The 25,848-nt window shown below is 52.4% G+C and overlaps 2 protein-coding genes across 3 annotated transcripts in view; one reads left to right on the top strand and one right to left on the bottom strand.

The window, feature by feature from the left end:
• The first annotated feature begins 1,977 nt into the window (after window positions 1-1,977).
• On the top strand, window positions 1,978-21,514 carry Hdgfl2 (HDGF like 2). 2 transcript variants are annotated; one of them, XM_055617732.1, is made up of 16 exons: window positions 1,978-2,160; window positions 4,368-4,444; window positions 4,531-4,669; window positions 15,039-15,239; window positions 17,092-17,205; window positions 17,280-17,351; window positions 17,903-18,068; window positions 18,140-18,215; window positions 18,286-18,577; window positions 18,918-19,021; window positions 19,590-19,663; window positions 19,788-19,858; window positions 20,106-20,207; window positions 20,319-20,529; window positions 20,778-20,904; window positions 21,257-21,514. In XM_055617732.1, the coding sequence occupies exons 1-16, from the start codon at window positions 2,089-2,091 to the stop codon at window positions 21,357-21,359; spliced, it is 2,001 nt and encodes a 666-aa protein (XP_055473707.1). In that variant the 5' UTR covers window positions 1,978-2,088; the 3' UTR covers window positions 21,360-21,514. The 2 variants fall into 2 exon arrangements, with proteins under 2 accessions (XP_055473707.1, XP_055473706.1); XM_055617731.1 differs by having other exon boundaries at window positions 21,254-21,514.
• An 87-nt stretch (window positions 21,515-21,601) lies between these two features.
• Plin4 (perilipin 4) overlaps window positions 21,602-25,848 on the bottom strand; it is a 7,331-nt gene continuing 3,084 nt past the window's right edge. The window contains 4 exon segments of the mRNA XM_055617739.1: window positions 21,602-23,383; window positions 23,462-23,548; window positions 24,181-24,368; window positions 24,486-25,848. The exon segment at window positions 24,486-25,848 is cut by the window's right edge and continues 10 nt beyond it. Of these exon segments, the coding sequence (XP_055473714.1) occupies window positions 23,060-23,383; window positions 23,462-23,548; window positions 24,181-24,368; window positions 24,486-25,848 (1,962 nt within the window). The 3' untranslated portion in view covers window positions 21,602-23,059.

Here is a 25,848-nt window from a genome sequence, read left to right as displayed (position 1 = left end):
AGTGAGTGCCAGGACAGCCAAGGTTACACAAAGAAACCCTGTATTGAAAACGAAAAATAAACAATGATTAAAACTAAGATTCAGTGTAAAAATAAATAAAATAAAAATAGCTGGTGAAGCGGCTCATTGAATGAATACTTTTCCCAAAAGCCTCAAGTGAAGGAAGAGGGCTGGCTGGCTCCCCAAAGCTGTCCTCTGACTTCTACATATATGCCGGAGCATTTGCAGGCATGCCCACATATATCATACACAGATTTTTTTTTTTTTAAGTTTAAAATATAAAAATAAGGCTGGGCGAGGTGGTGTACAGTTTTGATCCCAGGATTCGGGAGGCAGAGACAGGAAGATGTCTGTGAGTTTGTTAGGCCCAGCATGAGCCTAAATATAAGAAGGTATGAAGAGAACCCAGGAAACTAATCATCACTGCAAAATCGCAAGAGGTTTGTTTATTTTGATCATTGTGCAATGGGGTCACCCCTGCTGGTCAGCAAGGAGTGGCACTGAGAGACAAAGGCTTTGGGTTTTTAAAAGACAAAGTGCGGGAATCTCCTGGAGTTGCGTGTGATCTTGGCGATTTAGGATTGGATGAGGTATTTAACTTTTAAAATAATTGGTTAGTTCTGGGCACCCTTAGGTCCTGTCAGCCCTGTGGTAAATATGTGATCTTCAAGTCAGTTTGGAATTTCCTGCCATATGAGATATAGCCACAATTAAAGATGGGAGAGTGATTAACTCATCCCGTGTCTGTTCTGAGTGAGGAGTGGGGTTTTCAGGCTTTGGATCAAAGGTCAGGAGAAGGATTGGGGCCATTTGGCCCAGTTTCCAAACAAAGCTCATCTCACAGGCGCCAGCTAGTGATTTTCTCTCCATTTAGTAGAGCTCTCTGCTTGTTCTCTTTCTTATCTCTGCCCTCACAGATGGCTGATGTCAGGAACTTTTACATTCCTCAGCTCTCTGGAGAAGCACTAAGAGGCTTTAATTGACATGGGCCTAAAACTTGAAAATATAAGTTATAAGGCAGTTAAAGAAACATAGGTTACAAAATTAGTCTGATTCTTTCAAGTTCAAGGCCAGCCTGGTCTTCATAGACAGTTACAGGCCAGTCAGGGCTACAGAATGAGACCGTGTCTCCAAATAATAAAGTAAAGTAAGAGTAAGAGTTAAAACATAAAATGTAAACGGATAAAGGTGTTATAAGTATAAAATGGAACTATGTTGCTTATTATAAACGATAAAAATGAAAACTAATGAAAGTAGCTAACACTGCCATCTCTCGAGCCCCGCCCCTTCCCCATCAATTCCTGGCGGGAGTTTGCAGGGTCCTGTTGAACCTGTCCTCAGGTTAGCCATTGGTCGAGCTGTAACCAATGGGCTTCATAGTTACATTAATGCCCTTCTGGAAGGCTGTCATTAACCCGTCTTCTTTGCTGAGTGGGTATGTTTCGTCTGGTGACTTCCAATGGCCGGCTCGGTAAGGTTATGTATGTCCCGCCTTCCCTAGGCTCCGCCCCTCACTGCTTGTTACTGGTTTCCGTCTTCCTTTCACCTCCACCCTGCGCAGTGACCCACAGGTCGCAGCCACATTCCGCTCTTAAGCCACGCCCCTGTCCCTATCTAAGCCCCTCCCCGTCCCTGAGAGTAATTCATTTCCTTCGCCCCGCTCCCCATCCTGACTGCGAGCCACGCCCCTGAACGCTCCCCAAACCAAGCTCCGCCCCATCATTGCTCTTTAGGCTCCTCCCTGTAGCCCCTGGAGCGTTTCGTCCTCACGTCGGACAGCGTCCACCCCACCCCCTGGGCCCTAGTCCACGCCCTTGGCTTCTGCTCCGTTATCCAATCCCGTTAACTAGCTCTGAGCCAACCCCTCCCTTTATTGGTCCCCGCGCTTCTCTGTGGGCAAGAGCGACAGCGACGGCGGCCCATAGCGAAGGGAGGGTGGGACTTCCGGCCGCCCCGAACCCAATAAGTAGGCGCCGGCCGGCGGCCCGTGCGGACGCCTCCGCCCCTCAGGCGTCCGACTCCCGCCTCCGGCTTCGCCTCCCACCGCCGCCGTTGCTGCTTCCCGCGGCCTGGGCCTCCGCCGACAGCATGCCGCACGCCTTCAAGCCGGGGGACTTGGTGTTCGCCAAGATGAAGGGCTACCCACACTGGCCGGCCCGGGTGAGGCCGCGCGGGGACGGGCCCAGCGGAGTTGGCCGCCCGGAGCGGAGGGGCCGCGGGCGCGCGCGGGGAGGCTGGAATGGAGGTCGAGGGGAGGCTGGGGAGAGGTTGGGGCTGCGGGCTCAGGCGGGGCATTGTGGTTCTCTGGGAACTGAGGAGTCTCCTTCCTCAGGGACCACAGTGCCTGGGGTCTGGAGGGTCTTGGGGGAGGTCAGTGGTCTGAGGGACTTGTGTTCTGGGGTTCCGGAGCCCGGCCCTGAGACCCACGGTCCCTCGGCTGTGGTATCGCACTGTGACCTGCATGGTGAGGTCCTGAGCCTCTGAGACCCACAGTCCTGCAGGGCAATGGCTGTGATGCTATCCTTGACCTCCTCGGAGACCTGAGTCTCTGGGTCGCGGGTCCAGCGCCTGAGAGACCAATGTACCAGAGTTCAGAAGTGCATTTAGGGGATTCCAGGATCGTGGAGCCTGAGGGGTGTAGTGGGGCCCGAGGGGTGCATGGGCACTTTGGGATTGGAGTGGACGGGTCAGATGATGGGAAGAGTCTGTCTTTCAGGAATTAGGCTGCGCGTGATGGCTAAAGGAGCAGGATGCAGCCCCAGAGAAAATTACCCCGTCTCCATTTAGGTTATGGAGATAGATTGAGGGCAAGGGTTGGAAAAAGGCTTCTCTTGGAGTCAGGCCCTTAAAGGGACTCAGTGGGTTGTAGCTCACCTGGGAACAGGCAGCTTCAGGCTGGGGAAAGGGGGCCTTAGCATTTCCTGTTGGGGAAGCTGGAATCGGAGTGTAGATGTTTGGAGCCTGAGGTGTGTAGGTGATAGAATTCTGGGCCTGGCAAGAGTCAGCACATAAACGGGGACCCGAAGGTTTCTGTTGCTTCCAGCACTAGGACAGAGGGTACACCGGGGCTGAAGTTGTCCTGCATCCATGGAGTGGGCTTGAAGGAATTTTTGTTTTGCAGATGGTGGCTGGCGTTCAGTTGCATAGAGACCGAGTTTTGTTGCCTCCAGGTCTTAGTGCAAAGGCCTAGGTTGACTGTATCTGTGTGGGGGACTGGGGGTGGAAGGCCAGACAGCAGGGAATCTCCAAAGAGCAAGCTGAATAAGAACCAGCCGAGGAGGTGACTCCTAGGGATCAGGACCAGAGAGGCTGTTGCCTTCCTGAGATGCGGGACCGGCGGGAGAGGCTGTCTGGCAGTCCACAGCAAGGTGGGCTCGAGGATGCTTATACATCTGGTATCCTGCATCCTGCCACCAGGGACCAGAGAATGAACTAGTAAGACCAAAGAGAAGTGAGGGGTGCTGCTGGAGGGCAGACCAGGGAAGACCCCACAGTCTCCCAGCAGTTGGTGAGGTGGGTGGTAAACCTGGGAATACCATTGTGAGTGTGGAGACTGAGAGGCAAAACTTTACACGCAGTGGCCACTGCCCTCCCTCGTCTACCTCAGCTCTCTGGGAAGCTCTTGTCCCCTCCCCCTTCTCAGCCTTCTTCAGCACAGAGAGAACATTTCCAAGCACCTGATTGGAAGGGAAGGGGCTGCTAGCGTCCTGTGGAAAGGTGACTGACAGCTGCCGGAGCCCATGGGCTTACATAAAGAGGGTGGGACTTCCGGGATGCTCTGGGCCTGGCTCCTGCAGCCCACCTCCAAATCCTGTGCATTCTTGGCGCTGGCAGCTTTACCTCTGGGGCAAGAGCAGACCAGGCATTTTTGCAAGAGGCATGGTCCTGGGCAAGTCTTAGGAGTGGAGAAAAGCTGAGTCTGGGGACTGCAGGGAGCCATACTGGGCCTGGCTCAGGTTAAGTACTTGTGTGGGGTCCCAGCTTCCTTCTTGGTTAGAGGGAATCACTGTGGGTGGCAGACAGGCCAGCAAGGGTGCACACAAGAGTGCAGGTTTCATAGCCAGGCATGGTGGTGCACACCTTCAGCCCCAGTGCCTACTGCTTAGGAGGCAGAGATAAGTCCCAGGCCTGCTTGATGAACATAGTTTGAGGACAGCCAAGGCTGTATAGTGAGATTGTCTAAAATGAAATTTTTTTTACTGCCGAATGAGCCTGAGTTCAGATCTTCAGACTTCTGTTTGGAAGGTGCTGTGTCTCCCCCAGGGTGTGTTTTCCCACCAAGTAACTGGGTGGTTTCCTGGGCCTGGATTAAAGCTGCCTCCTGGCTCTCACCTGAAGCCCCCTGACCAGCCTGCCTCTCACTGCAGATTGATGACATTGCTGATGGTGCCGTGAAGCCACCACCCAACAAATATCCCATCTTCTTCTTTGGAACACATGAGACGTAAGTGTCCCCTCTAGGTTCCCAGCGTCCACCCACTGACTGGCTTCTTTGTCAGGGTAGTCTGTCTCACTGGGAACTTTCTCCAGGGCCTTCCTGGGACCCAAGGACCTGTTTCCCTATGACAAGTGCAAGGACAAGTACGGGAAGCCCAACAAGAGGAAAGGCTTCAATGAGGGTCTCTGGGAGATCCAGAACAACCCCCACGCCAGCTACAGTGCACCTCCGGTGAGTGCCTGGGCATGAGTGGGCAGTGGGCGTAGGTCCCTGGGGCAGGGCCTCCAAGCTGGTTTCTTGTTCCCTGAATTGTTGTGATGCTGTGGGTCGTGTCTCGGGGTAGAGCGCTAAGCAGCATCGTAGGCCTGCTCACTCCCCTCCAGGGGCTCCTCAGGTTATTACCACTGCTGTCTCTGGATACCACCCATGAAGCCTGCGTGGGGATCACCATCTAAGGATGAGCCCGGATTCAGAACAGGGTATTTCAGGTCTGGTAGATGCTTCTCCAAGATGAAGAGCTTTCTTTGGCTAGCGCCCTCCTCTGTCCCCGGACTTTTCGACTGTGGATTGGGTAGAGTAAGCAGTTGTTTGTGAAGGTGAGAGCTCCTGGTCAGGGAGGAGAAATAATGCCAGGAGTCAAAGAGATGGTATCTCAGGGGAGGTCTCTCTGGCAATTTCTGGAGAGAGGAAGAATTAGGAAAGTTGAAGTGAAGGGCTGGTGAGACTCAGCAGCTGCTTGCCCACCAAGCCTGGTGACATGAGTTCCAACCCCAGTCCCCACATGGTAGGAAAGGAGCTGTCTCCTGTGCACTGTTCTCTTGCCTCCACACACCTGCACTAAGCAAGTATACTTTGTAAAGCTTAAAATTAGCTTTACAGAACCAGGTGGTGGTTAAGCCAGGTGGTGGCAGGTGGATCTCTGTGGGTTCGAGGTCAGCCTGGTCTATGTAGTGAGCTCCAGAACATCCAGGGCTATTACTAACTCAGAAACTCTGTCTTGATAAACCACTAAATAAATAAATTAATTAACGTAAAACAAAATTAGAAGTTGAAACCAATAGAAAGCCACTATGGAACACTGCGAGGGGTGCCCATGTGGGTGTTCTCTAGTAAAAATGAGGGCAGAGGATGTTGGGCTAGCTTGTGTCCTTCACTCTGCTGTTACTGCTGCTTTGGCGGTGCGTGGGGAGCAGATGTTTCTTTGCATGTGTGTGGTTTGTGTGTGCGGATATCCATGCGAGCTGGAGTTGACAGTCTTCCTTGATCACTTTTCATCTTACATATTGAGCTACTCAAGGTTTCTCATGAGCCCTTCGCTCACGTAGTTGGCTGAATTAGCTCCAGGGATCCCCTGTTTGTGTCCTGTGCACTTAGGTTCACAAATGGCCTGCCTGCCATGTCTGGGGATGCCAGGAACTTGAATCCTGGTGCTTTTGCTTGTACAACAGGTGCTTTGCTGGCTGAGCCATAGCCTCAGTCCCTGGTCTGGAGGTTTTCATGAGAAGTGGCAGGGTAGCGTCAGCTTGGGGTGAATGGTCGTCCAGTTGGAAGGTGGCCAATGGGAGCGATCACAACAACCCAAACTCACTGTTGGTGAAGGTAGGCCACTGGGTTTGCAGATGGCGAGCAAAGCAGGAGTTGATAGGAGTCTGTCCTGGCCCTAGCTTTGCTGCTAGAAACTAGAGTCCTCTCATAAAATGTGGTTGTGGTTGGATCTCGAGGTTTTGAATTGGTCTGAGTGCCTCTCCTTCCCTAACTGGCTCATGCTGAAGGGAGTCTTCCCAGGGAGCAGCAGACAAGGTTGTGTTGACACCTATGAGACCAGGATCAGGCCCTAAGTTGGATCCATTCCTAGCCTCAAGGAATACACAGTCAGAGATGTGGGGCTCGCACAGGAGGAGTCTCCTGAGCACTTCTGGTTTGGTTTGGCCATCACTGTTTAGGGGGTGGGGAATGCGCTCTGTGCCAGTGACGTTTTACTTGTGTTGTCTGTACTGTGTATAGAGAGCGGAGTGACTCCTTGTGTGTCTGTCCTGGGCTCTGCTTGGGCAGGGGATCTTGAAGACGATCGTGTCATGATCTCTCCTGGCATTGGTTTGTGAGCTCTCTGGTTACACATCCTGAGTCCTTTGCCTGCTGGCGATTCATGACTGTATTTAATATTTATTGGACACCCATGGCTTATGGACAGCATGCAGACAGATGCCCTTCCTCGAGGAAATGAGACTCAAACATCAAGTACTGGGACCAGCCGTCCCTCCATGTGCCTCTGAGACAGAGTGGCTGGAAGCTCTGAGAGCCCTGTGGTTCTGTGACCCAGGTGTGCCCTCAAGGGGTACATGGGTAGATGTGGATTCCTGGTTCTGCAGGCCTGTCATGCCAGCACTCAGAGATGCTGAGGCAGGAGGCTCTTTTGGGTTACAGAGTAAGTATCGGCTTAGCCTGGGCTGTCCACAGTGATCAAACGAAAAGAAAGGAATCCTGGACCACCCTAGACCCTTCCAGGCATTGTCCTGATAGATGCTTGTGAAAGGACAGTATGTACACAGACCTTCAGAAGCATAATTTTATGGGAAACAGTGTAGTGATAATTTTAGAATTTTGGTTTCTTTAAAAAACACAGGAATATGTTTTGTTTTGCTTTGTTTTGTTTTTCAAGACAGAGTTTCCCTGTGGCCCTGGCTGTCTTAGAACTCACTCTGTAGACTAGGCTAGCCTCGAACTCACAAAGATCCACCTGCCTCTGCCTCCCCAGTGCTGGGATTAAAGGTGTGCACCACCACTGCCCAGTGGCGGCTAAAACAGAAATGTTAGAATATGTTTCTGTTTTAATCCCAGGTGTGGGGATATAGGCCTGCTTTGCAGAAGCTGACTATGATTTACCCCATGCTCTAGTATAGGCATGCTATTTCCAGCTCAGATGTGTAATGTTTAGAATTCTGGGAACTTTTCTTTGGGTACATAAATCCTAGGGCAGGCTAGAGAGATGGCTCTCTTCCAGAAGTCCTAAGTTCAATTGCCAGCAGCCACAGGGTGGCTCACAACCATCTGTAATGGGATCTGATGCCCTCTTCTGGTGAGCATGAAAACTGAGCCCTCGTGGACATAAAATTAATTAATTAATTAGTTAGTTAATGCTAGTGCCCTGGTAGGCAGGGGTTGGTGGTTGTTCAGGGTGTTAGTTAAAGTTTGTTAGTAGTCGTGCTCAAAGAAGAAACTAGAAGAAAGAAATTAGATTCAGAGATCTCCATCTCTCTATCCTTCTTTCTCTCCTATCTAGTGATGAGGGTGAAACTGGGGTGAGGTGGGAGGATAAAGGAAAAAGAAAAACCCACAAAGTAGCAAAGACCAACTACAACTGAGCTATCTCTCTTCCCTAAAAATTTCAGCTTAATTCCATGTCAGATAGGAATGCAGACTTCATATTCAGAAAGAGCATTGTTCTGTGAGGAGCGGCCTGCTGCCTTTCCTGGTTACTTTGTGTTGTTTTCTTTCCCAGATAGCCCTGCTGCAGGGCCTTTCTACTTCGCAGAAAACCACACAAAGCTTTCTTTTCTTTTTTTAAGAAGTGTTTGTTTTTATCTTATGTGTATGAATGTTTTGCCTGCATGTACATAAGTGCACTGTGTGTGTGCCTTTTGCCTGAGGGGGCCAAAAAGGCTGCCAGACAACCTGGGACTGGAGTTACTAGGCAGCATGTGAAGGCTAGGGATTTTTTAGTTTCTTACTTTTCTTTGTGACAAATGAGAACATTCCATCAGCCTTAGTCAGAGAATAGATAGGTCTGACGCACCTGTCCAGTGATTGGCCCTGCAGATAACATATAAGTTTTAAGCTATTAAACCTCCCTGTGTCCTTGTCAGCCTCAGCCACATTCATCTGGATGCACACATGGTCCTTGGCACAATGATGTGTTTGCTCACAGAGCATTCCATGGCATGTACAGGTCCACAAACTCACTAGTGTTGCATGTTGAAGTCTGGCATGCCCAATTCAGTCCAGTGAGATCACAGAACAAAGGAGCCAGTCCCCAGCAGCAGTACTGGGCCAAGTGCTGGGGCTGAACCGAGGTTCTCTGCAGGAACAGCCAGTTTCTCCAGCCCCAGCTTTCTTCAGTGTTCATTCTGAGCTTTGCATACTCAGCAGGGATTCTGGTGGTTGGTCTCTACTGACAGACCGACCTCCAGCTTTTTGAGGGTGTTGTTTGTGTTTGATGTATGCACATGCAGAGGAGGCCAGAGCAGAATGTGTCCTCCATCATCTGCACTGCTTTCAGTATTTTTATCTTCCAGGCTTCCAGAGAACAGCCCACTGAGCTCTGAGCCTCGATGAAGTTCTCAGTCCAAAGTTCAACCCCCATCACACTCTTCCCTAAAATATATGGTCCTGTCTGTCATCAATACCCCACCCCTGATACCAACTTGTCTTACTTAGAGTTTCTATTGCTGTGATAAAAACCATGACCAAAATGAAGTTGGAGAGGAAAGGGTTTACTTCAGCTTGCAGCTCATCACCCAGGAAGTCAGGAAAGGAACTCAAGGCAGGAGTTGATGCCGAGGCCATGGAGGGGTGCTGTTGAATGGCTTGCTCACCCTGCTTTCTCATTGCACCCAGGACAAAGGCAGGGGTGGCACTACCCATAGGGGGCTGGGCCATCTCACATCAATCACTAAAAAAGAAAACGTGCTACAGGCTTGCCTACAACCCAATCTTATGGAGTCATTTTCTTTCTTTTTTTAAAAAAATCTTTAAATTTTATTTGTTTTTATTTCATAATGTTTTTATTTCATTATTTCATAATGGTGTTTTGCTTCCATGTATGTCTATGTGAGGGTATCAGATCCCCTGGAGCAGGAATTACAGACAGTTGTGATACAGGTGCTAGGAATTGAACCTGGGTCCTCTGGAAGAGCAGCCAGTGCTCTTAACCACTGAACCATCTCTCCAGGCCCCTGGAGTTTTTTTCTTAGTTGAGATTCCTTCCTTTTGAGTTGACATAAAACCAGCTTTCACAAGACCCTCTGGACACAGAGCTGGGCTGGACTGCTGTGGTCCCTTCTTAGATCATCCACACAGACACTCAACACTGTCTATTTTTATTTTTGAATTTTTGGAACAAGGTCTTACTGTATAGCCCAAGCTGGCCTGAAACTCAATATTCTCCTGCCCCAGACTCCTGTGTACTAGGATGACAGTTACGTGCCATGATGCTCAGCTGCGAGGAACAATGTTGTTAGTGTCCTGTTGTATTGGAGAGAGGGTCTTGTGGCACGAGCATGCCATTGTGTAAGTGTGGAGGTGAGAGGACAGCCTCTGTGTCAGTCCTCTTCCACCGTACTTGAAGCATGGTCTCTTGTTCTGTGTAGGCCAGCCTGTCTGCCAGCTCCCAGAGATTCTCCTGTCTCAGTGGGACTGCCTTGATTACAGCTGCACATCACACATTTAGCTTTCATGATGGTTCTGAGGGTTTGAACTCCAGGCCTCACACTTGCACAACAAATGCTTCCCCTCCCCCCACCCCCATCCCACCATCGCATCTGTCCATTGCCCAGGCTTCAAGGCCACAGTGAGCCTGTGCCTGTGCTGTAGGTCTCTTTGCTCACCTGCTGAGTTATGTAAGTGATACATGACCTCTCTGCCTGTGCCCATGACCTGAAAGATCAGGATGCCCCATGCTGTGTCATCCGTGAGCAGCAGTGGTTCTCCATGGTGTGATATTGCCCTGTTCTTCCATGAGAGCCACTTGGCGTTGTCTTCCTGGGAAAATGAGACCCATACTGTCATTTCTTGAGGATGAGAGAAAGTGGGAGAACAGAGTCAGGGCCCTGTGCTCACTGTGGAGAAGTCAGTATCTCATAGTCCACACAGGCCATCATTTTTCCCTCTCAGTATGTTTGCTTTAGGGTTCACCCTACATAAGTATCACACAGTTCAAAATGGTTAGGCAGGGCTGTGTCACAGCTTTTTGGCTACACTGGCATTGTGAAGACAAATGTCCTCTGCATGGAAAGGCTGGGCTGTTCCAGCACCAGGTTTTGATTTGGTGGGGTCATGAGCCTGGGGTAGGGTGTCAGAGAACTCAGCCCCCCAGGAAGGATGGACTTTATAAAGGAGGCTGGAGGGCCTCTGCCAGCCATGCTGCCCATCCTCCTCTGACCCTTCCTCCCTCCCTTTCTTCCTTCCATTGCTTTTGAGATAGGATCTCACATAGCCCAGGCTAGCCTCAAACTCCCTTTGTAGCCAAAGGTAACTTCAAAGTGCTGATCCTCCTGTCTGCCTCCCACATGCTGGGTGATGAGTCTGGCTTGTGTTTCCATACTTCAGTGTGAGTTTGTGCTTCACTCAGGCACAAACACCTTGGTATCAGGGGTGGGGTATTGATGACAGACAGGACCTTATATTTTAGAGAAGATTGTGATGGGGGTTGAACTTTGGACTGAGAACTTCATCGAGGCTCAGAGCTCAGTGGGCTGTTCTCTGGAAGCCTGGAAGATAAAAATATTGAAAGCAGTGCAGACGATGGAGGGCACATTCTGCTCTGGGGTGGGGTACTGATGACAGACAGGACCATATATTTTAGGGAAGATTGTGATGGGTGTTGAACTTTGGACTGAGAAATTCATTGAGGCTCAGAGCTCAGTGGGCTGTTCTCTGGAAGCCTGGCGTCTACAGTTTCAAAGGGAAGTGTTCAGAGTACTTTAGGGATTCCATTGGGCTATTCCACGAAAGGGAAACAAACCTTTGCTGGGACAGTCAGTGCTGGTCATCTGGGGCTGAAGAATCATCAGTGATGGAGACCAGCATTGCTGAAGCAAAAACTGGGAAGTGATTTTTCAGGGTTAGCACACAGAGACTGTAGTTCAAAGGGGACCAAGCCTACATACATCTCATGCCAGCAGCCAAATGTAGTCACTGGTTAGAGTGGTGCTGGTTTTGAAGGTTGAAGAGGTCTTGGAGAGCATCTGAGACTTAGTACTAAGAGAGGCCACTGGTGAATGTGCAGCCTGGTTGCAGTTAGCCCAGTATTTTGGAGATAGCTGTGGCATAGAATAACCAAGGACAACAGCAGGTGTTCTGGGCATAGGAGATAAACTGTGTGTGCTTCAGATGACAGAATCAGGGAAGTCACTGCCAAGGCCTTTGGAGCCTGAGAGTCTCTGAGTCACCGTTGAGCTGTGTGCTGCTAGATGTTAGTTTTGCTTTGCTCTCACCATGGCAGTCCTGCTTCTTCCCTCCTGGAATAAGACAGAATGTAATTTACAGCCTGTAATCCAAGCACTCAAGGAGTTAGAGGAAGGTGCATCTCTATGAGTTTGAGGCCAGCCTGGTCTACAAAGTGAGTCCAGGACAGCCAAGGCTACACAGAGTAACCCTGTTTCAAAAAACCGAAAAAAAAAAAAAGGAACATACTTTTATCTTATTTCAGTTTATTTAATTTCGCAGTTGAGGGACTTTGAATATTTTGAAAGAGACTGAACATTTTTGTTGTTGAGTTATTTGTTTGTTTTGGAAGTGGGGTCTCACTATGAAGTTCTGGGTCTCCTAGAATTTGCTATGTAGACAAGACTAGCCTCAAACTCACAAAGGTGCACCTAGCCAGACCTGGCTACTCATTTTTGTTTTTGTTTTTTGAGACAGGATTTCTCTACATAACCCTGGCTGTCCTGAAACTCACTCTGTAGACCAGGCTAGCCTGGAACTCACAGAGATCCATTTGCCTCTGCCTCCTGAGTGCTGGGATTAAAAGTGTTTGTGCCACCACTGCTCCCAGCAGTTGCTTCTACCTTTAATCTTAGCACCCAGGATGCAAAGCTCTGTGAGTTCCGAGCCAGCCTGGTCTCCATAGTGTTCCAGGCCAGCCAGGGCTACACAGAAAAACCCGGTCTCAGAACAAACAACATGGAGGTGCAGCTGCCCCTGAGGCTGGACTTACAGACTCTGGAACCATACCCTGCTAAGGCTAACTTTTGAGGTATTTGAATTTTTAAAACGTGGGACTTGTAAAATTATTTATGTTTTATATTGTGATATTAATATTAATGTATTAGAGGGAAAGAAAAAGTTCAATAGTTGTGTGTTCTTGCGTCAGGTTAACAAGAGGTCAATTGTGCTGGGTGATTTTATGTCAATTTGACATAAGCTAGAGTCACTTGGGAAGAGGAACCGACCTCCATTGAGAAAATGCTCCTCACCAGATTAGCCTGTATGCACACTTACAGTATTCTCCTCATTGATGATTTATGTGGCAGCACCACCCACTGGCCTAGTGGCCCTGGGTTCTGTAAGAAAGCAGGCTGAGCGAGTTCTAGGGAACAAGCCAGGAAGCAGCACCCATCTGTGGCCTCTGATCACCCCCTGCCTTCGGGTTCCTGGCTTGAGTTTCTGCCCTGACTTCCCTGGATGATGAACCAGGGAAGCCTGGTCTACATTAGCTATATGAGAAAATAAGCCCTTTTCTCCCCAAGTTCATTTTGGTCTTTTGTTATTATTGTTTGTTTTTTCAAGATAGCGTTTCTCTGTGTAGTCCTGGCTATCCTGGAACTAACTCTGTAGACCAGACAGGCCTGGAACTCAGAGATTGCCTGCCTCTACCTCCCAAGTGCTGGGGTTAAATGTTTGCACCACCGCCACCTGACTTTTTTCCCCCCACATCAACAGAATGTATTGGGGGTGGGGGCTGTGTGCCAGAGCACCTCTCCAGGTCAGGTGACAGCTTGTGTTGGTTCTCTCTCTCCACCTTGTGCATCTAAGGCTTGACAGCAAATGCCTTTACCAGCTGAGGCATCTTCCTGACCTTAACCACTAGATTCTTGGGTCTATAAGAATGATCAGCACTCTGGAAACAGGCAGATGGATCTCTGAGTTCGAGGCCAGCCTGGTCTACATAGTGAATTCCAGGACAGCCAGTGCTACATAGAGAGACCCCGTGTCAAAACAAAGATGGTCAGAGCTACACAGGGGGCCTGGGGTACAGGCCTGCAGTCCCACAGGGGATACCAGGAGAGCAACATTTGGCCATCCCTAAAGCATCAGGTAAACTGTACACTCCATAGTTTCTGTTTAACAGTGTTGGTGTATTTGCAGCTGGTACAGCTTTCACCACAGCGTGACTGCTGCACCCAACACGGTGGCACCATGACTCACCTTGGGACTATTGTTTTTTCATCCAGAGGCCCACACTGCAGGGCCATCATCCTATGAAGCCCAGGCTGGCCTCAAACTACAGGATAGCCTGGAAAGGCCTCAAGTCTCTGCCCTCGCTTGCCACACACTGGGATTTTAGGCCTGTGCAGTCCCACCAGCAGCCATGTTCACTGTCCCCACCTGTACAACATCTTTCTCACTCCTTACTTGATGGAAGTTTGAGGGTTTTTCTAGACATGGTCCTTAAAAAATGAACAACTGCTCCAACCCCACACGCTACCCTCAGGCAGCAGTTAATGTGGAATGACAGAGATAAGGCCTGGATGTGGCTGTGCTGAGGGAGGTCCAATACTGTCATGGCTTTTACATATTATCATAGTGGGCACCTCGTAGTGTGTATTCGATGAATGGGGGCGGGGAGCTGAACACGACAGGCTCACGTTTTCTCCCTGTACCCAGAGACTTCTTGTGCCACATGCCCAATGGTTTCAGGGCCTCAGTAAATTGGTGTGTAAGCTGGTCACAGTGTCAGCCTCAGTCTCTTCTCTGTCGCCTTCATCTCTTTCTATGCCCTGGCCATCCCAGCCTCTTCTTTTGCTGCGAGAACCCTCCGTCCTTCATATCACTTGTAAGCTGCTTCTTGTCCACCCTGGTCAACCTCTAACAGGCCTTTCTGAGGCCTCCGTACAAATTCTTCACTTCTCAGTCTTCACAACTATGAGGGTATTTTCTGTTTTTGTTGTCCCTGATCCGCCTATCCCTAGGTCTTTGCTCCTTGGACAGGAGACCAAGCTGCAGTCACTTCATACAGAGCCAGTTGGTGTGGCTGACCTGTGGCTGCTGGCTGAGCAGACATTGTGAGGGTGGCAAGTTCAGCAGTGCCTGGGACTGGCTTTCTTTTCAGAATACTAGGATAGCTTGAAAGAGCCAAGCCAGACCTGTTTACGCAGGCCTGACATCCCATCACAGCTTCAAGGCCAGCCTAGGCTGTACAGAATGTGTCCTAGGCCAGCTGGGCTTGGAAAGTATGGAAAGGAAAAAGAGGCCCAGGGTTGTAGCTCAACGGGAGAGTGCTTGCCTAGCATGCGTGAAGCCCTATGTTCAATCCCCAGTAGCATACACAAAACAAACAAAACCCACAATGTTTATGACCACTTGCTGTGGTCTACGTACTGCCCTGACTTCACACGACAGCTCTGTGATACCTGCAACAGTTTCATGAGGCCAAAGCTGTGACCTCCCCCTTGCTCAAATGGAAAGTGAAGCACAAAGACAAAACCCTTGCCTCTACAGCCTACCACCTACACCATTCCACCATCTCAGTTCCCCAACTAGGGAGTGAGGTAGCCAGACCCTGAACCTGGATTCCCAGCAATGGATGTTGTCTGCACAGTTACCATGGAGCTAGGAAGTCTATCCTGCCCCCTTGGTGACATGTGTGTTGCCCCAACCCCAGCCGGTGAGCTCCTCTGACAGTGAGGCCCCTGAAGCTGACCTGGTTGGTGGCAGCGACGGGGACAAGGACGAAGAGGCCCGGGGGGTCATGACTGTGACAGCTGTGACCACCACAGCCACCAGTGACAGGATTGAGAGTGACTCCGACTCTGACAAGAGTAGTGACCACAGTGGCCCGAAGCGGAAGACACCAGTCCTGAAGGTAGTGTAAGGGGGGTAGCTCCGTGCCCTTGCCTTCTCCTGCCCTCTCCATAGACATTGTATTTGTTGTTTTGTTTTGAGACAGAGTCTCACTGTATAATAGCCCAGTTAGGCCTGAAACTTCTAATCCTCCTGCCTCAGCTTCTGGAGTGCTGAGGTCATGGGTGTACACCATGGTGCCTGCCTCAGTACTCATTTTTAACACAAATTGATGTAAAATGCAGATACCTTGAAGCTGATTCCTTCAGGGGATATGGCTCTCAATGACATTTTTAATCTTTATGTGAATGTGTGATATGTACACATGTCTCTTCCTGTGTGTAGAGGCCAGAGGTTGGCATCGGCCATCCTCCTTAATTTCTTTCTATCTTGTACTTTGAGACAGTCTCTCCCTGTACCTGAGAGCTCCCCAGTTCTCCCAGGCAGTGAACCAGCCTAGGGATCCTTGTCTGTGGATTAGAGATGTGGGTTTGCTTTTTTTTTGTTTTGTTTTTATTTTATTTTTTTTGTGGGGAGTGTTATTTTCTGCATGAGTTTTACCCACAGGTATGTCTGCACACCTCATTTGTGTCATGTCTGATGCCCCAAACCAAAGATGGCATCAAATCTCCTGGGGCAGAGTTGTAAATGTTTGTTTTGTTTGTGTAAGATAGTTTCTCACTGTGTAGCTAGCCCTGGATGTCCTGGAACTCACTATGTAGACCAGGCTAGCCCCAAACTCCTGGAGATCCACCTGCCTCTTCCTTCTGATGCTGGGATTTAAAAGTGTGTTTGGGCTGGAGAGGTGGCTCAGAGGTTAAGAGCACTGGCTGCTCTTCCAAAGGTCTGAGTTCAATCCCCAGCACCCACATGGTGGCTCACACCATCTGTGATGAGATCTGGTGCCCTCTGCTGGCCTGCAGGTGTCCATGCAGACAGAACATTGTATACATAGTAAGTAAATAAATCTTTAAAAAAGAAAAAAAAAGTATGCAACCACTCCTGGCTTTGTAGTCCTGATGGTTGTGAGCAGTCTTGTATGTGCTGGGAAACAAGCCTGGATCCTCTGGAGAGCAGCCAGTGATTCTGAGTGCTGAGTCATTGCTCAAGCCCCAGCCCCTTTCTGAAATCTGTTTTTGTCATGTTGTGCCTTGGGGGCGGGTGCACATGCCTGTGGAGACGAGGCATCGATTGTCCTAGGGCTAGAGTTAACAGAGCCACCATATTGCTGCTGGGAACCATGGCACCTCTGAGAACAGCCAGTACTCTAACCATGGAGCTACTGCTCCAGCCATGATGTGGTTTTTCCACGAGGGTGCTAATGAATGAGACACAAGTCCTCGGGCTTGCATGCTAGATGCTTTTGCTGCTGAGCTGTCACCCATGTTCTTTACAGACTGTTTGACTGTGTTGATGTGTACCTCTCAGCCATAGTGAGCTGCACTGCCTCTTCACAGTTCCTGCTGTGAGCCTATCAGTTCTCCTGGGAGTCATATAGATATATAGATATATAGATATATAGATATTTTTTTCCCCCTGTGATTTTCTTTTTGGTAAAGAACTCAGGACATAAAATGAGGCATTCTGAGGTACGGTCCTCACCATCTGTCTCCAGAAAGTTCCAGCTTTTTCAGATCCTATCCTCTCCAAGCCCCTGCCACCTACCCCCCACTTCCCTTCTCTGGTTCTGACAACTCAAGGGATAGGAGCTCCTAGGAGTGGGACCTGCCATTTTGTGTGGCTCACATCACAATCATACTCCACAGAATTAAGGAGTATCAAGGCACAAGGATTGTATGTCAAGGCTACACAGGAGGGTCCCACCTTGAGCTAGGGCTGTCCAGCTGCTGATTTAGCCTCACCCTGCCTTGCAGATGTCAGTCTCTAAACGAGCTCGGAAAGCCTCCAGTGATCTGGATCAGGCCAGTGTGTCCCCATCGGAAGAGGATTCAGAGAGCCCATCTGAGTCAGAGAAGACCAGCGACCAGGTGAACAGACAGCAGTCCTCAGGACAGCCTGGCATGGCAGCCAGTACTCCTGACACTCCTGTCTCTCTACCCAGGACTTTACCCCAGAGAAGAAGACAGTGGCCCGGGCACCAAGGCGGGGTCCTCTGGGAGGACGTAAGAAGAAGGTAAGGATGCTGTGCCACAGGTCCTGAGCAGCCACTGGCATCATGAGGGGCCTTCTGTGACAATAATGCCTGGATACCCAGCTGTGTGGACCCTGGGGCCTGTGGGTCACTGCTGCTCCTCCCATAAGACCCCACTACTAGGATTGGAAAATCAAGTCTTACGTGCTGGGATTTTGTGACATAAAGGGTCACAGGTGTTGTGTATACATGTGGAGGTGTGAGAACTTGTATTTACAAGGCTGCTCGTACATGTACAGGTGTGTTCGTATATCTGTGGCCATGTGTGTCATGTGGACTGAGTGTTGTACTGAGTGTGCTTGACAGTAGGAGGGGGAGAGCAGGCTGGGCCTCCTGTGCAGTGTACACCTGCCATGGAGAGATCCTGTTTCCTGAGAGGCATCCAGGGTCCCCAGGACCCATGTTTCTGCTGTGGATGAGGCATAGAGCTATGTCTCATGGGACTGCAGCTGCCTCTGCCCTCACCCCCTCACCCTGTGCGGCGCTCCTTCCATTTTGGGCCCTGGCACCACACTGGCTCTGCCTGTCCCCAGAAGGTGCCGTCAGCCTCGGATTCAGACTCCAAAGCCGACTCAGATGGGGCCAAGGAGGAGCCTGTGGCTGTGGCACAGCCATCCCCGTCCTCCTCCTCGTCCTCCTCATCCTCCTCCTCAGACTCAGATGTGTCTGTCAAGAAACCCCCTCGAGGCAGAAAGCCAGGTAAGGTCTGAGCCAGCCTCAGTGCAGCCCTGGGAGGCCATGGAGAGAAGGTCACCCTTCCTTTTCCACAGCTGAGAAGCCACCCCCCAAGCCCCGAGGGCGGAGACCAAAGCCAGAACGGCCACCGTCCACCTCTAGCAGTGACAGGTGGGTGTCAGCCGGTGATGTAGGGCTGCAGGGTGTACTGGGCTTCCCACTGACAGACTCTCCATTCCAGTGACAGTGACAGTGGTGAGGTGGACCGCATCAGTGAGTGGAAGCGGCGTGATGAGGAGCGGAGGCGTGAGCTAGAAGCTCGGAGACGACGGGAACAGGAGGAAGAGCTCCGGCGACTTCGAGAACAGGAGAGGGAGGAGAAGGAGCGGCGCAAGGAGCGGGCAGAGCGTGGGGCCAGCAGTGGGGACGAGCTGGAGGACGATGAGCCTGTGAAGAAGCGCAGCCGCAAGGCTCGGGGCCGGGCCACCCCATCATCCTCTGACTCAGAGCCCGACGGAGAGCTTGGGAAAGAGGTGAGTGCTGCCCCCTCTTCCCGAGGCCTCAGGCTGTGGCCCCACTCCTTTATTGAACACCTACTGGATACTGAGCCTCATCCTGGGTGTTGGAGATAGGATAGTAACAGAGCCCAGGATCCCAGCCCCAGAAAATGGGGCTAGCCGGTTGAGGGTCCTTCCAAAGTATAGGGCTTGCTCTCAAATGGAGCTCTGGACTTACACCTCTGAGAGGCCAGGGAGGCCGTTGCCCACATATGCTGGGTGAGGGTGGCCGGGCCCACAGCTCTGTAGGATAAATGATCGGGGTGTTATAGACTGCTTCCAAGGCAGCAACCTGTCCTCTGGCCACTCACTGTAGGGGAAGAAATTGGCTAAGAAATCCCAACTGCCAGGCTCAGAGTCTACAAGGAAGCCCGGGCAAAAGGAGAAGAGAGGGCGGCCAGACGAGAAGCCACGAGCCAGGTCAGCACCTGTCCTGAGCCCTGGACCTAGTCTCTTTCCCCTCCACCTGGCTGTTGAGTTCAGCCTTGGAGCCACATCTGTCTAAGGGTTCCAGCTCTTGGGGCTGAGCCTCATAATTGCCCCTGCCCTACAGCAGGAGTTTCCCCTGGGGTCATGTGTGCTGTCAGACTAGGAACTGCTGGCCTTTAGTGGGTGGAGACCAGCAGCAATGCCCAGCACCCTGCAGGGCCCAGAACCCCAAAGAACAATCAGCCAGTGTCCATAGCACCTAGGGGACACCGTCCCCCAGCCCAGTGGCTTTAACTTAGCTGGCAAGTGTTGAGATGCAGCTCATCTCTGCTCCCTAAGTGTCTTTCCAGCTGTCACTGGTCAGAGTTCCCATGAGGTTCAGCAGTGTGGCATGGTGGCCACACAGCATGGGGTGTGATGTGCTCAATGGGATTCTCATGGTCAGCCACGTGTTCCTCGTCTGTACAGAAGCAGAGGAGGCCCCCAGGCCCCTGGCCTGGCTGTCTGTCCTTGTCTTGGGCCTCCCAAGGTGGCCTGTCTGATGGGAGCCTCTCCATAGGCCTGTGAAGGTGGAGCGGACGCGGAAGCGGTCAGAGGGTCTCTCACTGGACAGGAAGGGGGAGAAGAAGAAAGGTGAGCACCAAAAATGGTGCAGGGTCCAAAGACTCCAGTGTGGGATCTGTGGTGGTAAGAAGGCTGGGCCACTTTGTAGCCAGGGCCAAACCACCCTGCTCGAGCCAGCATCTCTCCTACCTAGAACCTTCCGTGGAGGAGAGACTGCAGAAGCTGCACAGCGAGATCAAATTTGCACTGAAGGTTGACAACCCAGTAAGATGCCTGCTGTATAGCCCCAGGGTCACAGTGCCACACTGTACTGAGATGGGTGGTTTCCTCAGCACCTCCTTTCGAACTCCTTGGAAGTCTTGGGAAACTGAGGCAGGGTTTCCTGGGTAGAGGAGTGGGTTTCATAGTGGCCCAAGGGACCCTACTCCCACGCCATGCAATCTCCCCTAGGGCCAGCAAGCAACATTCTAGCAGATAGCTAGGGCTGCCTTCCACTCCTTCTGCCCTGCAGGATGTGAGGAGGTGTCTGAGTGCCCTGGAAGAGCTGGGGACCCTGCAGGTGACCTCTCAGATCCTTCAGAAGAACACAGATGTGGTAGCAACGCTGAAGAAGGTATGTCAGGGGGCACAAGGGCAGAGCACCAGGGAGATGGTGGTGGTGTCCAAGGGGAGGTCATAGAGGCACAGCCATTGGCCCTGCTAAGCCTGGCCTTATGGTGGCCAGATTCGCCGGTACAAGGCCAACAAGGATGTGATGGCGAAGGCAGCCGAGGTCTACACCCGGCTCAAGTCGCGAGTCCTGGGGCCGAAAGTTGAGGCTCTCCAGAAGGTGAACAAGGTTGGAGCCGAGAAGGAACAGGCTGATGGAGAGAAGATGGAAGAGCAGCCGGGGGAGCAGGCTCCCAGAGAGCTGGCAGAAGATGAGCCCAGCACTGGTGAGGGCTGCCTGCATGGGCAGGCGGGGACTGTGCCATGTTTCTCCCCAGCAAGCTTGCCAGCCCCAGCCCCAGCCCCATTACGGGGCACCTGGCACAGGGTGTTCCAGCTCCACTGGGTGCTGGCAGTGCTGTGGGCCACAGCACCTATGTGTGCCTGCACTGCTTGTAAGCATGACCACATCTGGGTGGGGAGAGTCCTAACAAGAGGCAAGCTGTGTGCTCATGATGACCCTCTATCTCCCTAGATCTCTCAGCCCCTGTGAATGGTGAGGCCACCTCCCAGAAGGGGGAGAGCACGGAAGACAGAGCACAGGAAGATGGGCAGGACTCAGAGGATGGCCCACGGGGAGGCTTCTCAGAAGAGCTGCATGAGTGAGTTTCTCTGGGGCATCAGGTGCATTCCCTGCACACTGGCGCCCTCACCCCACCCCTACCAGCACTGTGACTGTGGCCCACATCAGGCCACTCCAGGTTTCCAGCTGCTGGTGTTCTGGGAAGGAGCTTCCCGCTGCCTGTCAGGGGTGGCCAACCCCTCATGGTAGCCACCACAAGCACTGGCCACAAGACTGAGCTACAGTTGGACTGGGGAGGGTCAGGAAGGCCACACAAAGCACGGGCGCCTTCAAATGGAGCTTCACCCTTCCTTGGCTGCCCACCTACCCGATGGCCCTGTGGCAGCCCCAGGCAACCGCATCTTGACCAGCCTTCACTATGCCCCCAGCAGCCCGCAGGACAGCTCTGACCCCACCAGGCCTGGAAGTGAGCGTCAGGATCATGAGAGGATGCGGCTGGCCTCCGAGTCTGCCGACGATGATGAGGACAGCTGAGCTCCAGCCACTGTGGCCATGGTGCCGTGTCCGTCCCCAGCCTCCCAGGGAAGTGCTGCGCTGTTTGTATTTGTGGCCTGGGCCTTTCTGCCTAGTTCTGTGATTTCAATTGACATGAAATGGCTATAAAGAGTTTTGTAATGAAAAAGAAACAATTTTTATTGGCTTGGTGTCTTGATGTGAAATGCAGCTGGGCCAGGGCCAGAGCACTGTGCCTGACATAGGGCTAAGGCGCTGGCCACGATGAGCAGCATGGGGAGTCAGGCTTAATACAGAGCAGGGCTCAAATCACATTTATAGCTGGCAGAGCTCTTCCTGCAGTGAGTGGCCTGTTCCACCAACATGAGTGGAGCAGACACTGAGGACAGGCCAACAGGAGATCCTCATCCTCAGCTATGCGGGGACCCCTGCAGGAGCAGCATAGTGCCTCTGGGGCAGCTCAACATTTGAGCTAGAGGGCTGCAGTCCACCGTGTCAGTCTGCTTTCTCTGTGTGGCTTTGAGCAGGGCCTTCCCCACTCTGCTGTGTTCCCTTTTGGCTCAGGAGTTGGGTATGTGCCTCCTGGTGTATCCACCTGCCTCAGTAGCCACCAAGAACCAGGCATGATGTAACTTAGATCATCTGCTGGAGGGCTTGACTGCAGGCCCTGGGCCCAGTGTTTGCCGGTGGCTGAGTCTTGTGTCATACCCTGATGCTGACATGGCAGAGGGGCAGGGGAAGGCTCGGGAAGGCTCCTTGCCGTCTCCATCATAGCGTTCCTAGGCCACAGCTGGCCCAACCTTGAAACTCATGGACATTAGTATTTTCCAGGAGTACCAATGAAGGGGAGCTGGAAGGTTAGGGTTGCTAGCACTACCGGGGTTCAGGGAGGGCTGGGCTGTTACCTTGGATGGCCTGCCAGTGAGGGAGTGCCTTGTGCCACAGCATCTTGTATGCTTGCATCTTGGGTGCATGGGGTAAGGGAGAGGGACCATCAGCAATCCATTTCTTCAGTTAGTACAGCCTTCAACCTGAGGCAAGCCATGTGCCTCAGACCACATACTCATGCAGGCCTGGGTCTTCAAGTCAGCCCTGTTTTCACATAATGTGTGACCCTCCTTTCTCAGCAAAGCAGGCCTGAGTCAGGCCCACAACAGCCTGGGATCTGATTGTGTGGCTCTGCATGGCTCTGTGTGATTCTACTCCCTACCAGGTACCGGAAGAGGCTGGGGAAGTTCACCTCAGGGTGGCTGTGCATTTATTCTAGTACATTCTAGTGCTGGAGACAAAGTTACAAGTTGCCTAGTTATTAGCTAGTCAATATCTGTGGTTGTACTGTACAGTGGGGCCTGGGTGCAGTGGCCCCACCCATAGCGGATGGCTGTGAATGCTGAAGGGTCGGCCAGAGCCTCAAGGATGGAAAGCTGGCCAGTGAGGACAGATGGCTGGAGGAACTAGTAGAGCTGGAGGAACTAGTAGGTTTGTCTGTGCTTCTGCTTCACTTTATCTGTATGGGGTCTGTGTGGCCACTCTCAGAACAGACTTGGTGGCTAGTTTGGAAGAGGGGCTGTCGGTTCATGGAAAGAGTAGGAGCCATGGCTGGCTTTGAGTTAACATTCTGAGAACCCTCTGCTTCTGCTCAATCCAGAGCTCTGGGGAAGTACAGCCTGCTGTGGTCACAGCAGGGTCCCTGGGGTCACACACCCCGGGCTCTTAGGTGCCTACAGCTGGCCACAAGGCGTCAAGGCAAAAGGTCCTACAAGCCAGCTGAGTGGGGGGCTCTGCTGCAGCCTGTCTAGCAGCACCTCCAGCCCCTGCCATGCCTGGACAACACCAGCACCACTCTGGGCCAGTTGCTCTGTCCGCAGGTCACTGCTGCCCACTGAGGACACAAGGCTATACAGTTTGCAGAGGCTATGCCGTGCCCTTCCTGCCTGCTGCTGCACCTCCGGCAGGCCCTGCAGGTTGGCCGCTAGGCCACTGTAAGCTGCATGGAGCTGAAGGGCGAGGGTGCGCAGCCTGTCCTGATCCACAGAAGCCCGCATCTGCAGAAGAGGAAAAAGGTCAGCAGGGGCGGAGTATGTCCTAGGGGCACTAGGAAGGTGGGCCTGCGCCCCACGCACCTCATGGGTACCAGCATTCTCCACCATGGTGCTCAAGCTCTGGTTCCAGCACAGCTGCCCATCGGGAGCCTCTGTGGCCATGTCTGTCTGGAAAAAGAACCACAGGGAGGCGGTAGCCCCAGGAGGGGTGGGGACACTCAGTGCTGTGACTGCATCTTGACTCTAACCCTCCTCCGTATGAGGTATGGCCAAAACAAAAATTCCCCATGAGGGCATCTAGAAGGCTAGGTGGTGGTCCCTCTGGTCCACTCATCTCCCACCTCACTACTGCCCTCTGCGCGTCCACTCAGATTCCTTTCTGTCCCCTGCCCACTCTGACTACACTCTTTCCCCAGGGATCTGCCGCCTTGTACCCCACCATGCCTCCTCTGTGTCTTTTCCATACTCCCTGGGTGTCTTAGGAGACAGGAGGGCTTCATGACCAGGGAGGGGCTGGGCAGATGACTGGGATGTCACCAAGAATGTCAGGCGTCTGTGTCCATGATGCCCAGCATAACTTTAGAAATGAGATACTGGGCAGAGAACCCATGCTAGAGCCCTGTCATTCTCGCTGCCCTCTCCCTTGGGGTCACAGATCCCGGCCACACTACCCCAGCTCACTAGATGAGGCTGGTACATCCATGCCTCTGCTCTCTCTGCATGTAGGTGGCTTAGCCCACTAGGCACCTGGCTGGTGACCAGTTGGAGATGTCCAGGGTGGGAACCAGAGATGCTCTTACCACCTGGAAGGCTTCCTGGAGTTCGGCCAGCACGGCCCTGGCTTGGAATTGGTTGTGCTGTATGTGGCTCAGGGCATGTTCAAAAGCCCGCTGGCGGAAGCTGGGGGCCAGGTCACCCAGACGGACAAAGTAGTTTTCCCGGTCAGCAGAAAGCACCCGGGGCCCTGACTCAGAGGCCGCCAGCTGAGCTGGAGGAAGGCAGTGAGATTTAGTCTGAGAGGTACCTTGAGGCATCCACAGTGGGGATGGGCTCTCCCAAAAGCCCAGGCCCTGGGGACTCATGATGGGGAGGGGCAGGCACTCACCTTGTTCCTCAGATGTCATGGGCTGGAAGATGTCCCCTAGACCTTCCAACTCATCACACAGTGCAGCGAAGCCTGTGGCAGCCAGCTGACCACATTCCTCCACAGACCTGGTAGCTGCATCAGATGAGGGTTCCGTGACAAGCCCCAAGCCACGTGTGTCTGAGAGGCTGCTGATTTCAAAGCACGGGAACTCTGTGAAAGTCAGGGTAGTGGCTCTGAAACTGCTAGGCTCATGACACATGGTGGCCTGAGAGCCAGAGAGTGAACTTGGGACTGTGTGAACACCTGTGTAGGTGTCATTGGTGGCCACATTACTTGCCTGAGCCAGCATGGTAGATTGTGTGTCTCTGCCAGGATCCACACAGACAGTGTCCTTCATACCTGTAAGCACACTCTTGCTATCCAGACCCATCTGCACTGTCCCCTTGGCCATGTTGATAGTGCCCGAGAGGCCAGCCAACGTAGTCTTGGTGCCTGTGATAGCTGCTTTTGAAGTGTCCAGGGCCCCCCGGGCAGCGCCTTTGGCCACATTAATGGCTCCTGTGGCCCCAGCACAAACAGTGTCCTTGGTGCCCATCAGCACAGCCTTGCTGGTGTCCAGGCCTCCCTGGACAGCACCTTTGGCCACGTTCATGGCCCCTGTGAGTCCTGTGGTCACCGTGTCCTTGGTACCCATCAGCACAGCCTTGCTGGTGTCCAAGCCTTCGTGGACAGCGCCTTTGGCCACATCCACAGCCCCTGTGAGTCCTGTGGTCACCGTGTCCTTTGTACCTATGAGCACAGCCTTGGTGGTATCCAGGCCTCCCTGGGCAGTACCTTTGGCCACGTTGATGGCTCCTGTGGCCCCAGCACAAACAATGTCCTTGGTGCCCATCAGCACAGCCTTGCTGGTGTCCAGGCCTGTCTGCACTGTTCCTTTGGCCACGTTCATGGCCCCTGTGAGTCCTGTGGTCACCGTGTCTTTGGTGCCCATCAGCACACTCTTGCTGGTGTCCAGGCCTCCCTGGACAGTGCCTTTGGCCATGTTAATGGCTCCTGTGGCCCCAGCGCAGACCGTGTCCTTAGTGCCCATGAGCACAGCCTTGCTGGTGTCCAGGCCTCCCTGGACAGCGCCTTTAGCTACGTTCACCGCCCCTGTGAGTCCTGTGGTCACCGTGTCCTTGGTACCCGTGACCACAGCCTTGGTCGTGTCCAGGCTCCCCTGGATGGTGCCTTTGGCCAGGTTTACTGCACCAGTGACCCCAGCACAAACAGTGTCCTTCGTGCCTGTCAGCACCCTCTGGCTGGTGTCCAGACCTGTCTGCACTGTCCCCTTGGCCACATTCACGGCCCCTGTGAGTCCTGTGGTCACCGTGTCCTTGGT

This window comes from Psammomys obesus, unplaced genomic scaffold, assembly GCF_907164565.1.
Source record: "Psammomys obesus unplaced genomic scaffold, mPsaObe1.curated_primary_1811, whole genome shotgun sequence".
NCBI lineage: Eukaryota > Metazoa > Chordata > Mammalia > Rodentia > Muridae > Psammomys > Psammomys obesus.
The sequence above is the reverse complement of the archived record's forward strand: the minus strand, read 5'-3'. Positions and strand labels throughout refer to the sequence as shown.

What these genes read in the sequence shown, in the direction of transcription:
- Hdgfl2 (XM_055617731.1), top strand. Translation starts at nt 2,089, where the DNA reads ATGCCGCACGCCTTCAAGCCGGGGGACTTGGTGTTCGCCAAGATGAAG. An exon ending in TTCTTTGGAACACATGAGAC is followed by an intron (nt 4,445 to 4,530) that starts GTAAGTGTCCCC and finishes AACTTTCTCCAG; the next exon opens with GGCCTTCCTGGGACCCAAGG. An exon ending in GAAGGGGGAGAAGAAGAAAG is followed by an intron (nt 19,664 to 19,787) that starts GTGAGCACCAAA and finishes TCTCCTACCTAG; the next exon opens with AACCTTCCGTGGAGGAGAGA.